Raw genomic sequence first — 21771 nt, 5'->3', positions numbered from 1 at the left:
CAAGACTGTCTCAAAAAACAAGAGGCTGCAAGGCTTGGTGATATCCTAGGATCCTTTTCTCTGTTAAGCTGGAAAAAAAAATCTCCCAAGTCACTATAAATCCCCAAATGCTCTGGTTCTTTGCAGTTACCTTGATGTCAGCACTGAAGTTGTTGATCTTTTGCCAGCCCGAGTTTTCCAGATGAAAGTTGGCCCATCTTAGCAGAAGCTCCTCCGGAGACAATTTCATAAGCTCCTCCAAAGTCTCCCCGTCTCTAAGCAAAGCTGCCAGTGCTTGTAGACATAAATCCCTCAGTCAATTTGTGATGTGATATTGGCTATGCCCTTCCCCTCTCAGTGTTCTTTGAGACAAACCCATGTTGTCTTCAGTCTCATGATCAACCTGCCCCAGACGCTGACATTACAAGCACATCGCAGCATACATAGTTTCTCTCAGTCTTTTGATACTTAGTTTTTTGGTAATAGAGATGTAAGGTCTACTACCACCTAGTTGTAGCTTTGAGATAGTCAGCATCTGTGCTGAGGAGATGGCTCAGTCAGCAAAGGGCATTCTGTGAAAGTATAAGGACCCGAGTTCAATCCCCAGCATCCACATGAAAAAGCCACAGTTCTGTACTCTTAGAGCTGCAGAAAAGGGAGCAGGGCGTTCTCTGGGGCTTGCTCACCAGCAGTCCAGCCAAATTGGGGAGGTCCAGATTCAGTCACAGACCTTGTCTCAAAAGTAAGTCTGCGACTGGAGAAAGGTACTTGTTGGTAAATTGCTTGCTGTGCAAGTATGAGACCCAGAGCTTGGATCCCCAGCATCGGAGTAAAAGCTAGGTGCAGTGGGGTGCATCTGTAATCCCAATGCTGGGGAGGTGAAGACCAGGGTTACCTGGGGTTTGCTGGCCAGCCAGTCTAGTCAAATTGAAAATCTGGAGGTTCAGTAGAAGACTCTGTCTCAAAAACTAGGGTGGAACGTGCATTAGGAAGACACACTACATTGATTTCTTGCCTCCACTCACATATGCATACACACTTGTAAATCTCATGTATTTACCCACAAACATATACATAAACCACACACACACACAGACACACACATAACGGGGGAAAAAAATCTAAGGTGGACAGAAACTGAGGTATACACCCAGTGTAAATCTCTATGTGTTTTCGTGTCTTTACATGAACTGTCATCAAATGTTCACAACAGCTAAAAGATAGAGGTGTATGGATTTTGTTCCTGAATAGTTCCATGTTCGTTCTAGTCATCATTTACGCACTTCGGTAAAATGCAAGAGAAAGAAAAGAATCACCAATTAGCAGCTCTCAAAATAACAACTGTGTTCCATTACCTTCATTCCTGCTCAATTCAATATCAGCGAACAAGCCAATCTTAATAATCTGCCAGAGCAGTCCCAAAACCAAATGAGGTTTCCCAGCCCGCAAATCTTCGGCACCAATGTTCACAACATGACACCCAATGGCAGAAGCAGAATTCAGTGCCAAGTTCAAGTTTTCCTGCAAGACAGCCAAATTATACACTTCTCGATCTTTCTTCCCCACCCAGTTCACTTCTGCCTTCACTGAAAATAACGCTAAGAAATCAGTATGAGTTATCCATTTCATCCGCCTCCAGTCAGAGAAAACAGAATTTAGCCTTAAAAATCAAAGAGACAAATCTCAGCCTCACTCCTATTATTTTTGTAGAATTCTACTGGAAGTAGGGTTTTTATTTTTACTTTATTGCTCTGAATTCTGCTGATTTTAAAGGAAGGCGTCACATAACCAGAGTAACAGGGTCACTTTTCTAAAATTGCCTAAAGGCAAGTCCATCAGCATATGGCATACACCCAGGTTCTAGAAATGACCAATCTGCACATCTCAAGTGACACTCCTGCCGGAGGGACTTTGCTATACTACTCTACTCCTCACTCACTGAAAAACACAAACACTCCATCGCTGGAGCATCCCAGCTAAGTAAGAGCTTAAGTCATTTTTATTTTGGCAATATCTTAACACAATAGACAATAAAAGGAACAGAGGGCTTTAAGTACAATGAGGATCTGTGCCTCTGTGGACATCCAGCAAGCTCCCCAAGCCTTTCTGAGTCCCAGCTCATTGTATAAAATGTCCATGATCATTCCTCAGTCAGAGCGGCTCTGAGGATTAAAGTACAGCACATGGAATACAGAGGCTATGGCCTCTAATTCAAACCACGCTATTAGGGAAGATGGCACAGGAAGCATGTCACACCTGAATGATGAAGGGTGTAAGCTTCTTCTTGTTGATGGCTCTCTCATCAATTGTGTCAGGAACTGAAAGGTTGATCATTTTGCTGAAACAAACAAACACAAATTGATCGACTTTCAAAGTTGATAGAGTTTGGAGATGTATATCTCACTTTGTAGAGTGCTTGACTAGCATGCATGAGGTACAGGTTCAATCCCCCAGGACCACCTAACTGGAACATGGAGAAGCTTGTATTCCTAGCACTGGAGCATGGAGGCAGAAGCACCAGGAGTTCAAGGCCATTGTGAACTACATAGCAAGCTGGAGGCTGGCTGGAGACGCAGGAGATCCTGTCTCAATCAACGGTGTGTAAATCTTCACTAATGTTAAAGCTTATTATAAAATATCCTTCATACCATCTCAAAAATGCAATAGATTTTGGGCTGAAGAGATGGTTAAGAGCAATTACTACTCTTGCAGAGGTCCCAGGTTTGTTTCCCAGACCCACACTGAATAGCTCTGCTTGTAACTCCAGTTTCAAGGGATCCTAGGCCATCTTTTGTCCTCCACAGGTACCTGCACACGTGTGGTATACATAAACCCATGGAGGCACACACATAATTAGAAAATAATACCAAATGCAATAGATGACTTTCCTCATGTTGACCACAAGAAATTATATATGTTCAGAATGCAGATGACATACTGGGATACCCAAGTCTGAATGCACATTTTCATTCATGTTCCATGAATACATATATGTGTATGTATGCATACAAGCACACACATACATATACACACACAACCTAAATATAAGTTTTGCTTTTTTGTGGTGCTAATGTTGTTTTGTTGTTATTTTTTGTTCTTTCTCTTTTTCTTTTTGGGACAGGATCTCTATCTCCCTAGCTGTCCTTGAACTCACTATATAATACATCAGGCTAGCCTCAAACTCAGACATCTGTGTACCCTCACCTCCTGAGTGCTGGAATCATAGGCATATGTCACCATGCCCCATGAACATGTTAGGCATACACTGTCACTGAGGTATGCTCCTGGCCCAGAAGGTAATTTTATGCAGTATTTTGGGAGTACCTATGCTTTGACTATCACTTGTCACCTGAAGCTAGCTGTGGAGAATTCCACTGTGGCATCATTATCAGAATTTGAAACATTTCCAGTGCTCTAAGCCTTGCTTCTGTAAGCAAGCCTGATGAAACTCACTGGGTCATTGAAAAAAAAAAAAAACTACAAGTAGAAGTGGGTGAGATGGGAAGCAGAAGGGAGAGGGACAGGACAGGAAAGGGCAATGTGTAGGGGTATGACATATATATACACACACGTATATGAAAAGGTTAGTGAAACCCATTGTCATGTATAATTACCATATTTTAATAAAAACAAAAATAAAACAGTTTTAGTTTTTGGAGTTTTGCATCAGGGATGCTGAAATTTTATGATACTATGAAGATCATAGTGGAAACTTGAATGTAAAGGGTTTGATTATCTGGACTCCAATCACACAGTCGCTGAGGCTTGCATAGAAACTCAGAATGAGGCTGGGCCCTGATGGTGCATGCCTTTAATGCCAGCACATGGGAGGCAGGGGTAGATGGATCTCCATGAGGCCAGCCTCTTTCACAGAGCCAAGGATACACGAAGAAAGACTGCCTCGATAAAACCAAAAGAGAAAAAGGAACAAAAGGAACAAAAAAAAGAATACAGCAGCTCAGAACTTACTACGGAGCATACTTTAGACCACTGTCTCTGAGGCCAGGGGCAGTAATGGACAGTGTTGATAATCTTACATCATTTCTGCCAAGATACTGCTGGCTCTGCGGCAGCCACACTGACAAAAGCATTTTCAGAATTAGGTCAGGGAAGAGCGAGAACTGAGGGCTAGCTTCTTTTGTCTCTTTAGAAGCCACGGCACTTCACAATAAATAGATACTGACATACTTTAAGTTTGACAACGCTGTAATGCTCTACTTGCTAAGTGATGAGGAAAAATTGGAAGCTGAGCATTCTACCTTATAAAAAGGTCTCTACTTCTTGACTGATTTTGCCTTTACAGGTAACTTTAGACATATATTAGATGAAAAAGACAAAATTCCGGTAATTGTCCTCTCTTTTTCTCTCCTTACATCAACCAGCCAAGCATCCATAAGAAGACATATTCATTCGGTGGAGGTTATCTTTGCAAATATGGTTACAAGACAAACTACTATCTTACCAGAGCACAATTCCATCACCAACTGCTTTGAAGAGGTCGTCAGTATTTGGGTTCATGGGTATAACGTGTCTGCAATCGGGATCATTTTCCAGAGCTTTGTTTATCCAATTAACGAAGGCATATTTTTCTTCTTCTAAAATTATGTTAAATAACAAGAAATCAGTTCATACTGTTCATTAAAGCAATGCTAATCATTTGGTCCCCAAACCTACAATTGTACAGTTCTGCTATAAGACATCACAAGTATGTGGCTTTACTCTTCAGACATTAAAGCAACACAGTGTCTTAGGAATCAATGACATAGTAAGAACAAAATAATAGGTTAATCACCCCTTAGGGAAGTTACAAAATATTAAAAAAATACTTACATTACTGCCTAACTCCACTGTAATAAAGACTATCATTACACAGATTTCACTATGTGTCTTATAATCAACATGTCTATCAGGACTTTCTGGCAAATATCTGACCCAAGACCAATTATGTCACCAAGCTGCTGCTTCTTCTTCTTCTTATTATTATTATTTTGTTTTCTTTTTCAAGACAGGATTTCTCTGTGGCTTTGGAGGCTGTCCTGGAACTTGCTCTGTAGACCAGGCTGGCCTTGAACTCACAGGGATCTGCCTGCCTCTGCCTCCCAAGTGCTAGAATTAAAGGCATGAGCTACCAACGCCCGGCACCAAGCCTATTCTTTAGTATATTTAATTAGAAGAACAAGCTTTTTAAGGAACTGCAGTATATATCTGCTCAGCGCACTGTATTAATGTAAGCACACCCATGCCATTATTACCTGAGTACGAATGCTGTGTTCCTTCACTGGACAACTCTGAAGTTCCTCCCAGAGCACAAATCCCTTCTTTCCTGTTGATGGCTTTGCGGAAGGTTTTAGCAATATCACTGCTCTTTACCTCTTGAAAAATCTATCAATTAAAATGGTTTAGTTCATTCACAATCTTCAAGCAAGCACAAGAATAAGCACATTTAACTCCTTTCCTTTTTTACCTGTCGATCACCTACAGTGTTCTCTACAGGCAGTGAGTGTTAAGTGGGAAATTGGCTTGGGTTTTTGCAATGCTACAATACTGCTACTAAATCGCACACACTTGCCAAACTCGTTCAGTGCTGCATGCATTGAATCCACTTCAAGTTAAAAAAAAAAAAGTGTGGTTCAAAGGCGCCAGTAAATCTGTTAATTTCCCACTGTGAAGCTTGTTCTTTGAGAGATGCTGAACGACTTCCCCTTCTTTAACCACAATTCTTAGCACACGGATAAAGATTTATGACTCAACCGAAAGAACTATTTTGTGGTATAATGTAGTAGCTTAGTAGTTCACTCGATCAAAAGCAACACAATAATAAAGAAACAAAATTGTTACGTTGGTGGCATAGATGACGATCACTATCAAGAATAGTTAAGTACTAACCAGGCAATAGGATCAACAGTACACAGCCCACTGCTTTACTGTGGTGACTCAAACTATTAGCGGAAAATAAGCAAGAATGGAGACAACCAAGCTAGGCCATGGTGGCACACATTTGTAAACCTAGGACTTGGGAGGCACAGATAAGAGGACCTGCACAAGTTGGGGACCAGCTGCATGTACACAGGGACTTCCAGGTTAGCCAGAGCTACATAGAAAGATTATATCAAGAAGGAAGGGCTTGAGAATAAGGGTGTAGACACTAACTAAAAAAAAGAAATGGTGTGAAGCAGAAGGATTGCAAGTTCATGGTCACCTTGGAGAACAATATGAGACCATGTCTAAAAATAAAACTAACAAAAAATGTGAAATTAGCTTGGCAGTGGTGGTGCACACCTTTAATTCCAGCCCTCAGGAGGTAAAGAAGGCAGGAAGAGCTCTGTGAATTTGAGGCCAGCCTCGTCTACAGAGTGAGTTCCAGGACAGCCAGGGCTGCTACACTGAGAAACCCTGTCTTGAAAAAGCCAAACCAAAACAAACAAGTGAAATTAGAGCTGTGTTTATGGGTCAGGAGCAGAGAACTTGCCTTGTACACACAAGTCTCAGCATTATAGAAAGAGGAGGAGGGGGAGACACACATAGAAGGCTTTTAGGCCTGGTGTTGCTGGCACATGCCTTTAATCCCAGCACTCGGGGGGTAGAGGCAGGATCATCTCTGTGAGTTCGAGACCATCCTGGTCTACAAGAGTTAGTTTCAGGACAGCCTCCAAAGCCACAGAAAAACCCTGTCTTGAAAAACAAAACAAAACAACAACAATAAAACCAAAAACCAAACCAAAGGCTTTTTAGAGATTGTCCTATTTGGGTATTTGAATTCAGTACTTTTCATCACAGAACTTGGATAACAAAGTAACACTTACGTTCTAATAACATTAATCAGGTTAGAAAAATGTAAGCTTCATAATTCGGTTTAATAATGCAAATGAATGAACATTCTAAAAATCTGTCTCTATACTTCGGAAACTCTGGAATTTGCCTCACCCAAATTTTTCTTCTGTTTACCAATGTGCATGCAGAAATTAGTCACTGTCAACTGGTGACAAATCTGGCAACTTTCTAAATCAGAGGGACACACATGTGGAAGTCACAAGACAGCTCTGAGGAAATAGTTCTCCCTTTCCACCTTTACTTGCATCCTGAGAGATCAAATTCTGGTCAGCAGGCTTGCTGAGGGCGTTACCCACTGAGCTGTCTTTCAGACTCCGAAATTTCTCTTAGTGCCTTTAAAATCTCCCTTTAAGTGGAGCAATGTAGCACAAAATGGCTGAACAAAATAGAACACATGATAAAGGCTTTTAGTGTTGCTGACTGTCATTCTCTTCCTCTCAGGAGGTCACCTCTAGCAGAGGTTCCCAATATGCAGAAGTTCAGACTGGAACAATCTAACCCGTGCAATATAGTCAGGCTTCAGGCAAGACACATTTTGGAATTAGTCTTCCTGAGAGGTGCCCTTTTGTAATTAGTCTAAAGAAAGGGCCTTTTTGTTGTTTGTTTGATTAATGCCTCTGCTTCCCAAGTACTAGTATTAGAGGAATGTGCCACAAGCCCAGCACGAAAAGAACTTTTTGTAATGGATATTGCCATTGATGATCCCAATAATATCATCCCATCACTGATCTCAAATCCCAACTTAACACACTTTTATTTAGGAAAATACTATGCAATCATCTTTACAAATCAAGCTTCCTCTATATTTTTTTTGGGGGGGGAAGGGTGGTTTTTCAAAATAGGTTTTCTTTGTGTAGCTCTGGCTCTTCTGGAGTTCGCTCTGTAGAGCAGACTGGCCTTGAACTCAAAAGATCTGCCTGCCTCTGCCTCCTGAGTGCTGGGGCTAAAGGTGTGCTCCTCTATGCCCAACTACTTTCTCTATTTTTGATGATGTGTCTTCAAAAGTTGAAATTTTATGCTATATCTCCAATTTTACCAGGAGATTTTAAGAAGGACAAATGTAAGTGTGTAGGGATATATTGTTTATGATCTAATATAGCTTTCCTGGATAGCAGAATGCAAACCTAGCCACAGCCATACGGAACAGGCAGCGGTGGTGTAAGCTGTTAATCCCAGCACTGGAGAAGTATATAAGACATGAGCAGGGACTTGATTCTGGCAATTAGTCTCCAGCCACATTGAGGACAGGATCTCCCCAGCCTTGGTAGAGGTGAGAGCTCTCTGGTGGCTTGGCTGCTTTGCTTCTCTGATGTTCAGCTTGAGCCCCAACATCTGTTGCTGGGTTTTTATTATTTGAACTACATAAGTGTGATTATAACAGAATGGGTCCCTGAGTAGGTAATTTCCAGGTTAGTGGGATGTCGTCCTTTTGTGTTTTAGAATACATCTGCTGTGGGGTGGAGAGATGGCTCCATGGTTAAGAGAATCTGGAATTCTTCCAGAGGATTTAAGTTCCATTTCCAGAACCACATCAGGTGGTTCACAAGAGCCTGGAACTCCAGCTCCAGGGGGTCTGATATCTTCTGGACTCTGTGGGTGCCTGTATCCACATGTGCACAAACTCACACAGGCTCATACACATGCACACGCGCGCACACACACACACACACACACACACAAATAAATATTAAAAATGGTACTTGAGAAAACACACAATTAAAAATAAACCTTAAAATGAACACACACACACCTACAACAAAGAAAATAATACGTATTTTTCTGGGGTTGGAGAGATGGCTCTGCAGTTAAGAGCACTGACTGCCTTTCCAGGGGATCTGGGTTCAATTCACTGTGGCTTAAACCATCTGCCTGCCACTCCAGTTCTAGGGGATAAGATTCCTTTCTCTTTTTCAAAACCTCTGCATGCACCAAACATGCACATAACGCACATATTTATCTGCAGATAAAATGAACCAACACCTGAAAAATCAAAAACAATAAACTAATAAAAATAGTGACAGACACTTGCAATCCCAGAACATGGGAAGTTGATGCAAGAGGATTGTTGTGAGCTGTAGGTAAGCCTGGAAAACAGAAAAGCTCCAGGAGCACATAATCTCCTGTCTCCAAAACCAAAATACAAATATTTGGGCATGGTGGCTCACATTTGCAATCCCTGCACTCAGGAGATTAGAGTAGGAGGATTTCCAGAAGTTCAAGGCTAGCCTAGTTTACAGAGTGAGACCCTGGCTCAAATAAAACAAAACAAAGTGAGAAAGAGAGAGAGAGAGAGAGAGAGAGAGAGAGAGAGAGAGAGAGAGAGAGAGAGAGGGGGGTGTCTCCTTAGTATAAAGTTAGTCTTCCTAATTGTGAACTCTGCTCTATTTAGTTAAAAAAAGAAAAGTGGAATACCTAAAAAATGGACAGATATGCATTTCCTCACACCAGGCATCCCACACAACCTTGCAGGACTAAAGTATGTAATAGCTTCAGAACAAGACAGGGAAGGCTCTTTTTCTCCTTGTGAATGCATTTGCTTCAAACATTGTAGCCTTCTAAAAAATTAAGTTGTTGAAACGATCATGATTCTAGCTGAATGTAAATTCAAATTTATATGTTATGGAAATGGGGAATAATTCAATTAAAAATATCTTCGTGGAAAAAAATAAATAAAAAAAATATCTTCGTGGTAAAATAGCCTATATTCTTTATGTGTCCAGGAAACGGTGCTGGGAAGCGATGTGAAAAGTCTAGCTACATTTGGTTTTATTCCGTGTGTGTGTGTGTGTGTGTGTGTGTGTGTGTGTGTGTGTGTGTGTGTGTGTATTTGAGACAGAGTTTCTCTGTGGCTTTGGAGGCTGTCCTGGAACCGGCTACATTTGTTAAGTGTCTTCTTTTTGTGGTGCTGAGAACTAAGTCCATGTTTACCACTGAGTTATATTCCTAATCCTACCTTCCAAATATTTCTAAACAGATTATCTCAGCCATCCTCAAATTTGGTTCCATAACATTTTAGTCTGTCTCTTAGATTAAAAGCTAAAAACTTGAAGAGAATTGAAAATTCCCATGTCAGATTGGTTTACCACCTGAAAAATCTGTGTTTTCCTTTCTACTTCAGCGACATTGCTGGATTGGATGATAATGATGTTTATTTAGTAAAGGCTTTGATTTTACAGGACCCTCAGAAATCAGAGCTATCACAAGATGGTACTAGTCTTCTCAACGAATATTTTCAAGCCGGAGTTGTAATCCTAATGAGCTCCCTGTGTTACAATCCCAGTGTTCTCTCCAAGAGGTAGGATTTGCTGTATCAGGCAGGCGGAGACAAGTTCCTTGGGTCCTGTGCTCAAAGGGAAAGGCCATTCTCACCCTGTATATCCTTTTCCATTTCTTTGGTGGCGCCTGTGGCTCTTACTTCCTTTCCTAGCTTTCTTTTCTTCTCTTTTCTTCCTTCCTTCTTCTCCCTCTCTTCCTTTCTTTTTCTTTCTCCTTCTGTCTCTCCTTTCTTCCCTCTCTCTTTCTTGTTTCTTTCTGTCCTTCCTTCCCTCCCTCCCCCTATCTCTACCTTCCTTCCCTTTCCTTTCCCTTTTTCTTTCTTTTTTTTCAAGACAGGGCTCTGGAACTCAGAGATCGTCCTGCTTCTGCCTCCCAAGTGCTGGGATTAAAGGTGTGCGCCACCACTGTCTGGCCAGAAGCTTTCTTTCAAAACCTTCACCAATCACTTAAGTTCCTTTAACCCCAAAGTGAGCCCTGCGTAGGCCTAGCAGCCAAAACATTAAAGAGGCATGCGAATTAAGAAGGAAAGATTTCAGAAAGAATTGTAGAAAGTATTGATTGCTTGTTTGCAATATAGCAGATTTGAATTTTTCCATCTTCTGGAAATTGTTGCTGGCTTAAAAAACACTAGTACTCTGATTTTACATAGGAGGAAATCATAGCATTAGGGAGCCTGGAGTCCTACATTTGTCGGAAAGGTTGAATACAATAAAATTATTGAGCCCTCGATGTTTGCCAGGGCTGGGTAACTTGGTGAGACCCTAGCTCAAAGGAATCAACTAGTAAACATGGAAAGAATTATTTTAACCACTAATAGCTATGGAGCATTTATTCCATTCTAAGTACTTTGCTAGTTTTAAATGATTATTTCTGTGGGTAATTTTATTAGTAAGAGATTAAAGACTTATTACCATTGTGTAAAAGCAAGTTTCTCATTGTGAAAACAAGAAGTTAACACAATCATCTCTGTTTAAAAATATACTGCCCCGTCAGCCTTTCACAACTGAAGGCAACAATTATGTTAGTTTGCAAATATATAAACCTTATGTTCTGGGTACTTAGCTCAGTGGTATAGCATTTACGTAACATGTGTAAGGCCCAGGATTTAACTCATACTACAAGAAAAGTCAAGATAGGAAAAATATCAACATAAAAAATCCAATAGCACAGCATGGTGGCACTCGCCTTTAATCCCAGCACTGGGGAGGGAGGCAGAGGCAGGCAGATCTCTGAGTTCAATGTCAGCATGGTCTATGGAGTGAGTTCTAGGACAGTCAGGGCTGTTAATAGAGAAACCCTTTCTTGAAAATTTAAAAATCAACCAACCAAACAAAATCACTAATTAGAGTTTGCAATTCTTAAAATGAAAACAAATAATTAATTACAGCTCTGCCTTTGAAATTTTTATTCATTATTCAGCACCTTTTTGGAACTATATATAGTCTTGAAAATAAATAAAAACTGATTTTATTTGCACCTAGTTTATACTGAATACTCCTTTAAACTCCAATTCACATAAAACCTTCAAATCTAGCATATGAGAATCCATTTATTTCTCTTTCCTTAAGCTAAGAGCTGACAAGAATAGCAGTCTCTGAATCTCAGGTAGTTAAGTCATAATCCAGTTTTCTTTGACAACTGGCAAGGTGTTAAATTAATGACAAAGAACATGAAAGAAGACAGCCATTTCAATGTCCCTCCTTTCTTCTACCAGTCATGACAGCACTATTCCGATTCTTTATGTGGGTTACTTTACCATCATAGCTCAAGTTTTCAACTGTTTCTATTGTATGTGTATGGCTGTTTTGCCTGCAAGTATGTCTGTTTACCACGTATGTCCTTGATGTCCTTGGAGATCCAAAGAGGGCATCAGATCCCCTGGAACTAGTCACAGATGTTTGTGAGTTGCCATGTCTAGAACCTCTAGAAGAGCAGCCAGTGTTACTGAGCCATGTCTCTAGGCACCACTTCATGTGTTTTGCTTAGCAGGGACTAACTGGAAAAGGCTACTGCCCTTTGGATAATGCTGGTCAACTCATTGTCTTTTTCAGGAACCCATAAATGCTTGTCCAAAGTCAAAGAAGGGCAGAGTGGTCATACTCTTAAATGTAGTATTTGAGGCCAAAGGAGGCAGACCTCTGTGACCTCGAGGCTAGCTTGGTCAACATAATCAGTTTCAGGACAGCGGGGGCTACAGACACCAATCCTCTTTCAAACAAAACATTACTTTGACCTAAAATGTTCTCCTTAATATTTTATTCTAGAAAGTCCCCAATGTTGCCCAAAATATTATGCTTCGACTATTAAAGAACACACGAAGACAACTTCACCTTATTTCTTAAAAACCACTAAAAGTTGTGTGGAAATTACAGAACTTCAGAATATACAAAATTGAAAGTTTTCCCAAGATCATTTTCTGTATAGACACATTTATAATTTTGCCCTCAACATTACCAGTTGGATTACAAATCCTAATAGCTCAGGCTGCTTCTTTCTAGTAGATACGAAGATTCTCAGCTGTAAGTTGTATCAAAAGCTACTGATGGTAGTTCACTACTGCTTTGGCCAGCTTTAAATTCACAGCGACCCATGCAAGTTACATAAGGAGACATGCAAGTGCTCAAATCATAAATCATTTGTAACTTACTATTGAACACAGAATTCAAAGCAAAAGGCTTTGGCCAGAACTGGAGACAGAAATGATGGGAGGAAATCAGTCTTTCAAAAGGAAAATGGCAAGAACTTATGATAATCAGGACATGAGTCTGTAGTTTTCAAACAGTAGCGACCCCCCCACACACACACTGACTGTTGATTAAGTGGTCCATTTGTTTCTGACCGTATGGTGTATACTTTTAGTTCTAATCAGACGGAACATGTCTGAAATTCACTTGCCATAGTGAGTCATGGTATCTCGTGAGAGCATATGTTCTAATTGCAGCTATCTTGGTGCCAAGATAAAATACAGAGAAGGACAGGTGGGTTTGTTCTTGATGACAAGTATTGAACACTAATTAGTAGTGTTCAGGCATTATGGTATAAACCCAGCACTAGGATGCCGAGGCAAGGGATCACAAATTGAATGCCAGTCTGAGCTACATAGCCAAAGGTAGTCTTAAAAGCCAAGTAAATGTCAGGGCGGTGGTGGTGCACACCGTTAGTTCCAGCACTTGGGAGGCAAAGGCAGGTGGATCTCTGTGAGTTTGAGGCTAGCCTGGTCTACAAAGAAAGTACCAGGACAGGCTCCAAAGCTATAGAGAAACCCTGTCTTGATCCCTCACCACAAAAATCACAACCAAACAACCAAGTAAATGAATAAATATTACTAGGGTGGACCAGACATGGTAGTACATGCCTTTCTCCCTCAGCTCATTGGAGGCAAAGGCAGGATGTTCATTACTTTAAAGTTAGACTGACTCAAAGACAAACACAAAACAAGCCCTAACCCAAATAAAAATAAGAACATAAACACCTATGTTTCTTTTTTGAGACAGGGTCTCATTTTACAATTACAGCCATGGATGGCCTTGAATTTGCTATGTAGCCCAAGCTGGTCTTGAACTCACAGAGATCTACCTGCCTCTGCTGTGATTAAAGGTATGCACTGCCATGTCTGCCCTTAGGGTGTTCTTTTTAAATTAATTTTATGTTTATAATACATGTTTGTTTGTGCTCCACTTATGTGCAGTGCCTGAAGAAGCCAGAAGGGAGTGTTGGATGCTGTGGAACTGGGATTACAGTTGTGAGCTGCAATGTTGGTGCTGGGAGTTGAACCCAGGTCCTCTAGAAAAGCAGCCAGTAATCTTAACTGTAGAGCCATTCATCCATCCCCTTAAGGGTGTTCTTTTGTTTTTTTTTTTTTTTTTTTTTCTTAAAGATTTATTTGTTTATTATGTATACCTTGTTCTGTCTGCATGTAGGTTTGCACACCAGAAGAGGGAACCCTATCTCATTACAGATGTTTGTGAGCCACCTTTTGGTTGCTGGGAATTGAACTAGGGACCTCTGGAATAACAGCCAATGCTCTCTGCTGAGCCGTCTCTCTAGCCCCCTCTTAAGGTGATTCTTATCTGAGAGAAGAAGCAACTGCTCTTAAAAAAGACATCTTGCAATAATTTGTTAACAAATCTAGACTGAAAATCTGTAAGTCAATAAAATCCATATTAATTGCAGGCAGCTACAATAGTTAGATCTTGATAAAGAACCACGTGCCTGTCACCCATGCTGCAGGCACGGAGCTAAAATGCTTACAGGGGAGAAGTTATACAATCAGCCAAGAACCTTGAGGAATAATTGATGACATTAGACCAGAAAACAAAGACTGTAAATGTCTCTTACAACAGACTCAAAGAACATGTTTCTAGCTTTTAATTATCAAAAATGATCACCCTGGAGAAAATGGTTCAGTTAAATACTACTAGTACAAGGCTTAGAAAACATCTTCTAACAGAAAGTTCAGCTTACAAAGCTTCTAAAACTGAGTAGTATGATATCATTAAACTCGTGAAGCACACCATGCTCTATGGGGGAGAGAAAGAATGCTTCCAAAGATGTCATTTAGCGCCTTGAAAGATCCCCTTATTGATGCCCCTAAAGGAGACTGTTTCTGCCCACTGTGAGTGTTGTGCTATAGCTTTGTCTCTGTCAATGTACCGTTTCTTGATATTTTGTTATGTATCCTCGTGGCTGTAATAATTAAATTTAGTGAGCAGAATGACAGCACTATTACTCGGTAGTGGAGTACTAACATGACATATTTAACTATTCAATACAATAGTATTTATATTTTAAGATTCCCACTAAACAATGGATCAACAATGACTTCTAATAATCCCAGACTTTCCCCATACTTACGTAAACAAATTCATTAAAACTTATCTTCCCATCTTTGTTTCTGTCACCATCCAGCATGAGTTTTTGAATAATTTCTCTCACTTTATATCCCGGCAGCGGCATATTAGCTTCCTTGAAAAGCTCATGAAGTTCATAGTCACAAATGAACCCATTGCTGTTGAGATCTTTGTGGAAAGGAAGGGAAAAAATCAAACAAAGAAAAAAACAAAAAGATACAACAGGAAAAATGATTAGAAATAAATATGTAAGACTGTTATATAAAAAAGAATATTATCACTCCACATGCATGCTTAATTACAATCTTTTTTTATCATTTGGAATGTAAGGATGTTTGGAAGGGAAATGTATATTTTAACTGAAAGGGCAATGTTTTGTTTATATCATGTATCTTGTATTTTAAACAATGTGTACAAAGCTTTACTTAAAAAATAGAATCCCTGTGCAGTGGAAGAGCAAGGGAAGAGATACCTTATCAGAGAGAGCCACGTGGTGCTAGAGTAACTCCCAAGAATCCACAAAAATGATCCCAGCTAAGACCCCTAACAATAATGGAAAGGGTGCCTGAACTGTTCTACCCCTGTAATCAGATTGATCACTACCCTAACTCATCCAGCAATTGATGGAACCAGACACAAAGATGCATAACAACCAAGCACCAGGTCGAACTCTAGGAATCCAGTCGAAGGAAGAAAGGGAGGAGGAAACATATGGGCAAGGGAGGTCAAGATCATAATGGACAAATCTACAGAGACAGGTGAACCAAGCTCATGGAAACTCATGAACTCTAGACCAATGGTGGTAGACTTCAGGGGACCAAACTATGTCCTCCATATGTGGAGACAGTTGTGAAGCTTAAACTATCAGAGGGGCCCCTGGCAGTGGGAGCATGATACAAACCTGGTCCATGAGCAAGCTTGTTGGAGCCAAATCCTTAGGGTGGGATGCCATGCTCATCCTTAATGTATGGGAGAGGGGCCTGACCCTGTCCCAACCTATTGTGTCAGACTTTGTTGACTCCTCATGAGAGTCCTTACCCTTGAGGAGGAGTGGACTGGGGGTGGGCTTGGGGGAAGCAACAGGGAGGGGGCAGGTGGAGGGGTGGGAGGGAAAACTGTGGTTGGAATGTAAAATGAAATTTAGAAGAATTAAATAAAAACAAAGCATCTCTGATTATAAGAAAGTAGAGTTTCTGGTTAATAGTTATTAAATAATAGAACCAAGAAGAGTCTTTAAAATAATACTTTATGTACCAACAAAACTTAGTCACTCGGTGGTGGTGGCCTTGGCGGTGGCACATGCCTTTAATTCCAGCACTTGGGAGTCAGAGGCAGATGGATCTCTGTGATTTTGAGGCCAGTCTGGTCTACAGAGTGACTTCCAGGACAGGCTTCAAACTATACAGAGAAATTCTGTCTCGAAAACCAAAAACAACACAAAAGAAAACAGAAAAATTTTGTCATGGTAGAGCATAATTTCTACTGTACCTATGTGGGAGTTTTATTGAGGTTTTAATAAGGATTGGGGAAAACAGATAGGCTGAATAGGTGTTTATTCAGGGAGAAATAACTTACAACATAGACAGATGAACACCAGAAGGTTCCTGGTCCCAAGGATGCATTCAGATGCTCTCTGTCCCCATACAGCAGGCAAGAGAGCGATCTGGGGCCCCTTCTCCAGACCTAGTTCCCCCAGAAGGTCTGCTTCTCTGGGCTTGGTCAGTGCCACAGGTGTGGACAAAGTGAATATCTCTCTCACTACAGAGTTTTATCCTTATTTTTCTTTATTAAAAATTATTTATTTTTATTTTATGTGCATTGGTGTTTTGCCTGCATGTTTGTGTGAAGGTGTCAGATTTTGGAGTTGCAGACAGTTGTGAGCTGCTATGTGGATGCTGGGAATTGAACCCAGGCCGTCTGGAAGAGCAATCAGTGTTCTTAGCTGATGAACCATCTCTCCAGCTCTATTTTTCTTTTTGCAAAAGATGTTTTTAAGGCATCGCACTGGTTCTATCTCAAAGCACATCTAATATGAAGCAATTGCTTTCAGGGCCATTTTTTTTCAGTTAATGTAAACAAATGTTAATCTAAGACAATAGAGAGTTTACAAGAATAAAGAAAGTCCTGAATAAAGCAGATGTTTAAAATGATTCTATAAATCATTTTTATTTTGGTGCTATTATAGTTTTAATAGAACATACAAATGCACAAATGAATAATGATTATTCAAAAGTATGAAAGTTGGGGCAAAATCACCAACGAATGACTATAAGCTGGCTTTTGAAAAAGCAGGCATTATGTATACATGTATGTATGCATATGTGTGTGAATAAATTTTCACTTTTACCAGAGATAGGAAGGTGATAAATTTAAATCTAAAGGAAGAAGTAATCTGCAAATAAGAAAATGGCCCAAGATGATCACTCTACTCCTTTATTAATGGAAATGTTTTATGGCTAGGGAATTTACTTAAAGGTTCTGCCAAGGTAGGGTGAGGGTGGTGTTAATCCTAGAACTCTGTGAGTTCAAAGCCAGCCTGGTCTACAGAGTTTCAGGACAGCCAGGGGTACAGCTCTATCTCAGAAACTATAAGAATAACAAAAAATGTCTGCTAAGTATTGTTCTTGGAACCAAAGATGGCACAGAATGTGTTGCACTTTTGAATCCACATTCTAACCAGAATACACATATAGAGCTGCAAGTATGGCTATAAGACATAACTCAATGTAACGATGTGAATATTACTTAGGGAGGGAAAATTTAAAGCAGAGAAGAGGATTAGACCAGCAGTTATCCCTGCCCTCGTTACCACCTGCAGCTGAGAAATTCAGAAATGTCTGGACTATTTTGCATTGTTTGTAAAACAGGGCCTTACAATGGCGCCCTGGCTAGTCTAGAATTTGCCATGACTTGTGCATCACTCAGCCTTGTATGAGCTGGGATTATAATCTCGCATCTCAACTTGCAACTCAAATTGAAGACATTCCTGATTGCCACATCAGAATGGGTAGATGATGCTCCTGGCATCCAGTGGGTAGAGTCCAAGGATGCCATGAAATCTCCTACAGCCCATAGGACACCCTTGCTCCACTAGGCAACACCACAATGCTGCAGCTCAAAATATAAACAGCGCTGAAGTTGAGTAACTCTGGATTATAATCACACTGTGGAGTCTGCTGTTTAGACAGAATGGTTAAGGAAGGCCTTTGTGTGGAGTTTCCATTTGAATACAGATTTGTGTGAGGCAAAGGCAGAAATCTAGAGTAAGGGCAGGGAAAAGAGCCACCAGTGTGCAATGCAGATGTGCATGCGGTGTTCTCTGGGAACACTGCAGATCTAGCTGCCTCTAGCAAAGTGAGCAAAGGGTAAAGAGAAGGTCAGTCAGTGGCTTATGCGCATTCTTCTAGGTTGCAGTACATATTTTGAATTTTTACCACAGTGTCAATGAAGTGTGATTCATAGCAGTTAATTCTGGGCACCACTAAAATATTAACTATTTTATGTCCACACTTGTTTGGAGCTTTGAGTTTGAGACAGGGTTTCACCATTATCGTTTTATTTAGCCTTGTACTTACAGTGATGCTCTGTTCTCGGCCTCCCCAAGTGCCGGGATTATAGGTACATGCCACTACCACACCTAGCAAAAAATTTAACTATCTTATCTAAGACCACTTCACCAATCAATTGGAAGTTGATGAGTATTTTTGTCTTTTTGTTGGTAACAGGGTGTTAAACCAGGTCTACTTCCTAAGCAAGTGCTTTACCACCAGCAAAAGTGGTATACTTTGTGCAAAAGCTTATGAAATTCTGTGTTTAGTTGTAATACAGTATATATATATATATATATATATATATATATATATATATATATATATATCCTTATTGATTTTGCATTGGTTAAAACTGAACCAGGGATTTATACATACCAAGTATGAGCTCTAACTCAACCCCAAGTTCTACTGACAAATGCTCTTAAAAGCTGATTACTATTTTTTACTGATTTTTACATTTGAAAGGGTATTTCTCTGTGTTTATGTATACCTGAGCATTTGTATCTTGGCAGAGGTCAGGATACCTTAGGGAAGTAGTATCTCTCCTTGCACCATGTGGATTCTGGGAATCAAATTCAAGTTGTTGTTGGCTTGGCAGAAAGTGCCTTTACCTGGTGAGCCATTTCACTGGCCGCTGCTAAACTGTATGAATTTTAGTGTGTGTATATTATAATGAGGAGGGATTTTTTGGACTCAATGTTTGCTACATAAGTACTTCCATCATTGAGTTATTAATGTATCCCCAGCCACCTTTTATTCTGAGACATGATCTCATGAAGTTACCCAGGCCAGCTTTGAACTTACTCTGTAGTCCAGGTAGTGTTTGAGTTTGTGATTCTTGCTGCATGCAGCTTTCTAAAGAGCTGCAATCACAGGCATTCATAATGAGGCCCAAGACACTTTCAAAAATCTATTGAAGGGCTGGGGATGTAGATTAATTTGTAGAGTATTTGCCTAAGGTGCATGACGTCTTGGGTCCAGTCCTTGCAGTTTTATAAACCTGGGCATGGTGATACATGCCTTTAATCCCAGCAATGAGGAGGTGAAGGCCAGATGATCAGAAATTCAACGTCATGTTAGGCTACATAGAGAGTTTGATCCTAGTCTGGGCTTTATAAATTCCTGTCTCAAAAATAAAAATCTACCAGCTAAAATATTTGTATTTTTAAAGGACTCATCACAGGCTGCTCGACATTCGTGCAATCATTTATATCTCCTTCAAAGTAAAGCAATGTTTTTATGGTCAATTTTCATGTGTTTTGTGTTTAATTTAAGAGTCAAGCATTGAACTGTTTATCCATGTGAACTACCTATATCTAGAAATGAAATCAGGAACAAACTAAGTTGCTTAAGAGAACAAAGCAGTTTTCAGGGGATTGTGGAAGAAAGTGAGCAACTCTTGTATATGAACATTCTGGATTCAGATGTGTCTGCTCCTGAGCACGTATCAATCTGGTTCTCCCATTTCCTTGATAAAATAAAGATGGAGCTTCGGACTATGGACTACAGCAGACATGGTGAAAAGTACATTGCATAGTTGAAGGGACACACTATGGGAATAATATAATATAACAGGATTTAATCAGAACTTGGTCATTAATTTGCATACAATCTCTCCAAGTTTCAGTGTTTTCCTATGTTTTATGAAATCTCTCAGATTGCTCTTGTTCAAGTCATATTTCAGTGTCCTGAATACAAGGACACTCATAATGCCACCTTAGAACACATTTTTGAAAGCCAGAAGTAGAAACATAATGCTTATTAAATACAGATCTAGGTGCTAACTCTATACTAACACTATTCCTCATAACCTAAATACAATATTGTTACCTTAGTGACTCTTCCTTGAGAAGACCATACCCATGTTCTTGAGTGTGTCTTACTTTTTGATAAGTGTCTCTGTTTGTTTGTTTGTTTTTTAACTCTTTCATATACAATTTTATAGTCAAATGCTGGTCCTATTCTTATTTTTTCATGAATTATTTTTTCAGTGCTGGGGATGGAGCCCAGCACCTTGCACATCCCAGGCAAAGCACTCTGTCACTGAGCTATACCCCCAGCCAAGGTCTCAGGACATAGCCCAAGCTGACACTGAATTCATGAGCCTTCTGCCTCCTGAGTGCAGGGATTATCGTTGTATGCCACCATACCTAGCTGTTTATCCATTTACTCACTCGCTCACTTCTTTATATGTTGTGAAGCAAAGTTGCAATTTTTTGTTCTTCTTTTCTAGATTTTTTGAGACAGGGTTTCTCTGTGTAACAGCCCTGGCTGCCCTGAAACTCGCTCTGTAGACCAGGTTGGCCTCAAACTCACAGAGACCCGCCTGCCTCTGCCTCCAGGGTGCTGGGATTAAAGGTGTTTGCCATTACCACTTTCTCCCTCCCTCCTTCTTTCTTTCTTTCTTTCTTTCTTTCTTTCTTTCTTTCTTTCTTTCTTTCTTTCTCTCTTTCTAAGACAGGGATTCTCTGTGTAGCCCTGGTTGTTGTGGAACTAACTGTGTAGACCAGGCTGGCTGATCTCAAACTCACAGAGATCCAACTGTCTCTACCTCCCGAGTGCTGGCATTAAAGGCGTGTGCCACCACTGTCTGGCTGGAATTTCTTAAGAAGAGATTTTAACATACTTTTAAAAACATAGTCATTGTCATTATCTTTTATTTTTGTATGTGTATACATTTATGTACTGGTCCATGTGCACGGGGAGGTCAGAGGTCAATGTCAGTTGACTTCCCAAACGTTGTCCCTCATTTTTTAATTTTTAAATTACAGGGTGTGTGTGCATGTGTGGGCTTATGTGCACCCTCGTACATGTATGGAGATCTGAGGATAATTTTCAAGAGTCAGTTCTGTCCTTCATCAATGAGGTCTTGGTTATTAGGCTTAGCAGCAAATGCTTTTACCTGCGGAGCCATCTTGCTGGCTAGAGACTTCCAGCAGATTTAAGTATAGGCATTGATGAAAGGAGAGAGGCACTTAGAGGAAGGCCAGGGCGCACAGGCTACACAGTAGTGGGATGCTTGGGAATCACCCCAGCTCATTTTTCCTGACACTTTTAGAGAAGGAAATAACTTGCTCCCTTGAACTAAGCAAATTCTGTCCACTTCAGTGTTCGAAAAGAAAATAACTTTTCTTGTGAAAGAGCAGAACCCTGAACACAATTTCACCTTTCATTCTTGTTACTTTGTTCCTCTCCTCCCAGCGGAGGGAAAAATCCAGGGCCTTGCATGAGCTAGGCAAGTGCTCTACCACAGAGCTAAATCCCCTTAACCTTTCATTTTTGAT

General features: G+C 40.3%; 1 protein-coding gene across 1 annotated transcript in view; it reads right to left on the bottom strand.

The window, feature by feature from the left end:
* The window catches only part of LOC127217973 (plastin-3-like), an 86978-nt gene that overhangs the window by 10763 nt on the left and 54444 nt on the right, over window positions 1-21771 (bottom strand). Inside the window, 6 exon segments of the mRNA XM_051178982.1 lie at window positions 131-273; window positions 1335-1500; window positions 2236-2317; window positions 4442-4574; window positions 5232-5361; window positions 14941-15104. Coding sequence (XP_051034939.1) covers window positions 131-273; window positions 1335-1500; window positions 2236-2317; window positions 4442-4574; window positions 5232-5361; window positions 14941-15104 — 818 coding nt within the window.

Source organism: Phodopus roborovskii, unplaced genomic scaffold (assembly GCF_943737965.1).
Source record: "Phodopus roborovskii unplaced genomic scaffold, PHOROB, whole genome shotgun sequence".
Taxonomy (NCBI): domain Eukaryota; kingdom Metazoa; phylum Chordata; class Mammalia; order Rodentia; family Cricetidae; genus Phodopus; species Phodopus roborovskii.
Note: the sequence above shows the minus strand (reverse complement) of the source record. Positions and strands in the feature narration are given on the sequence as shown.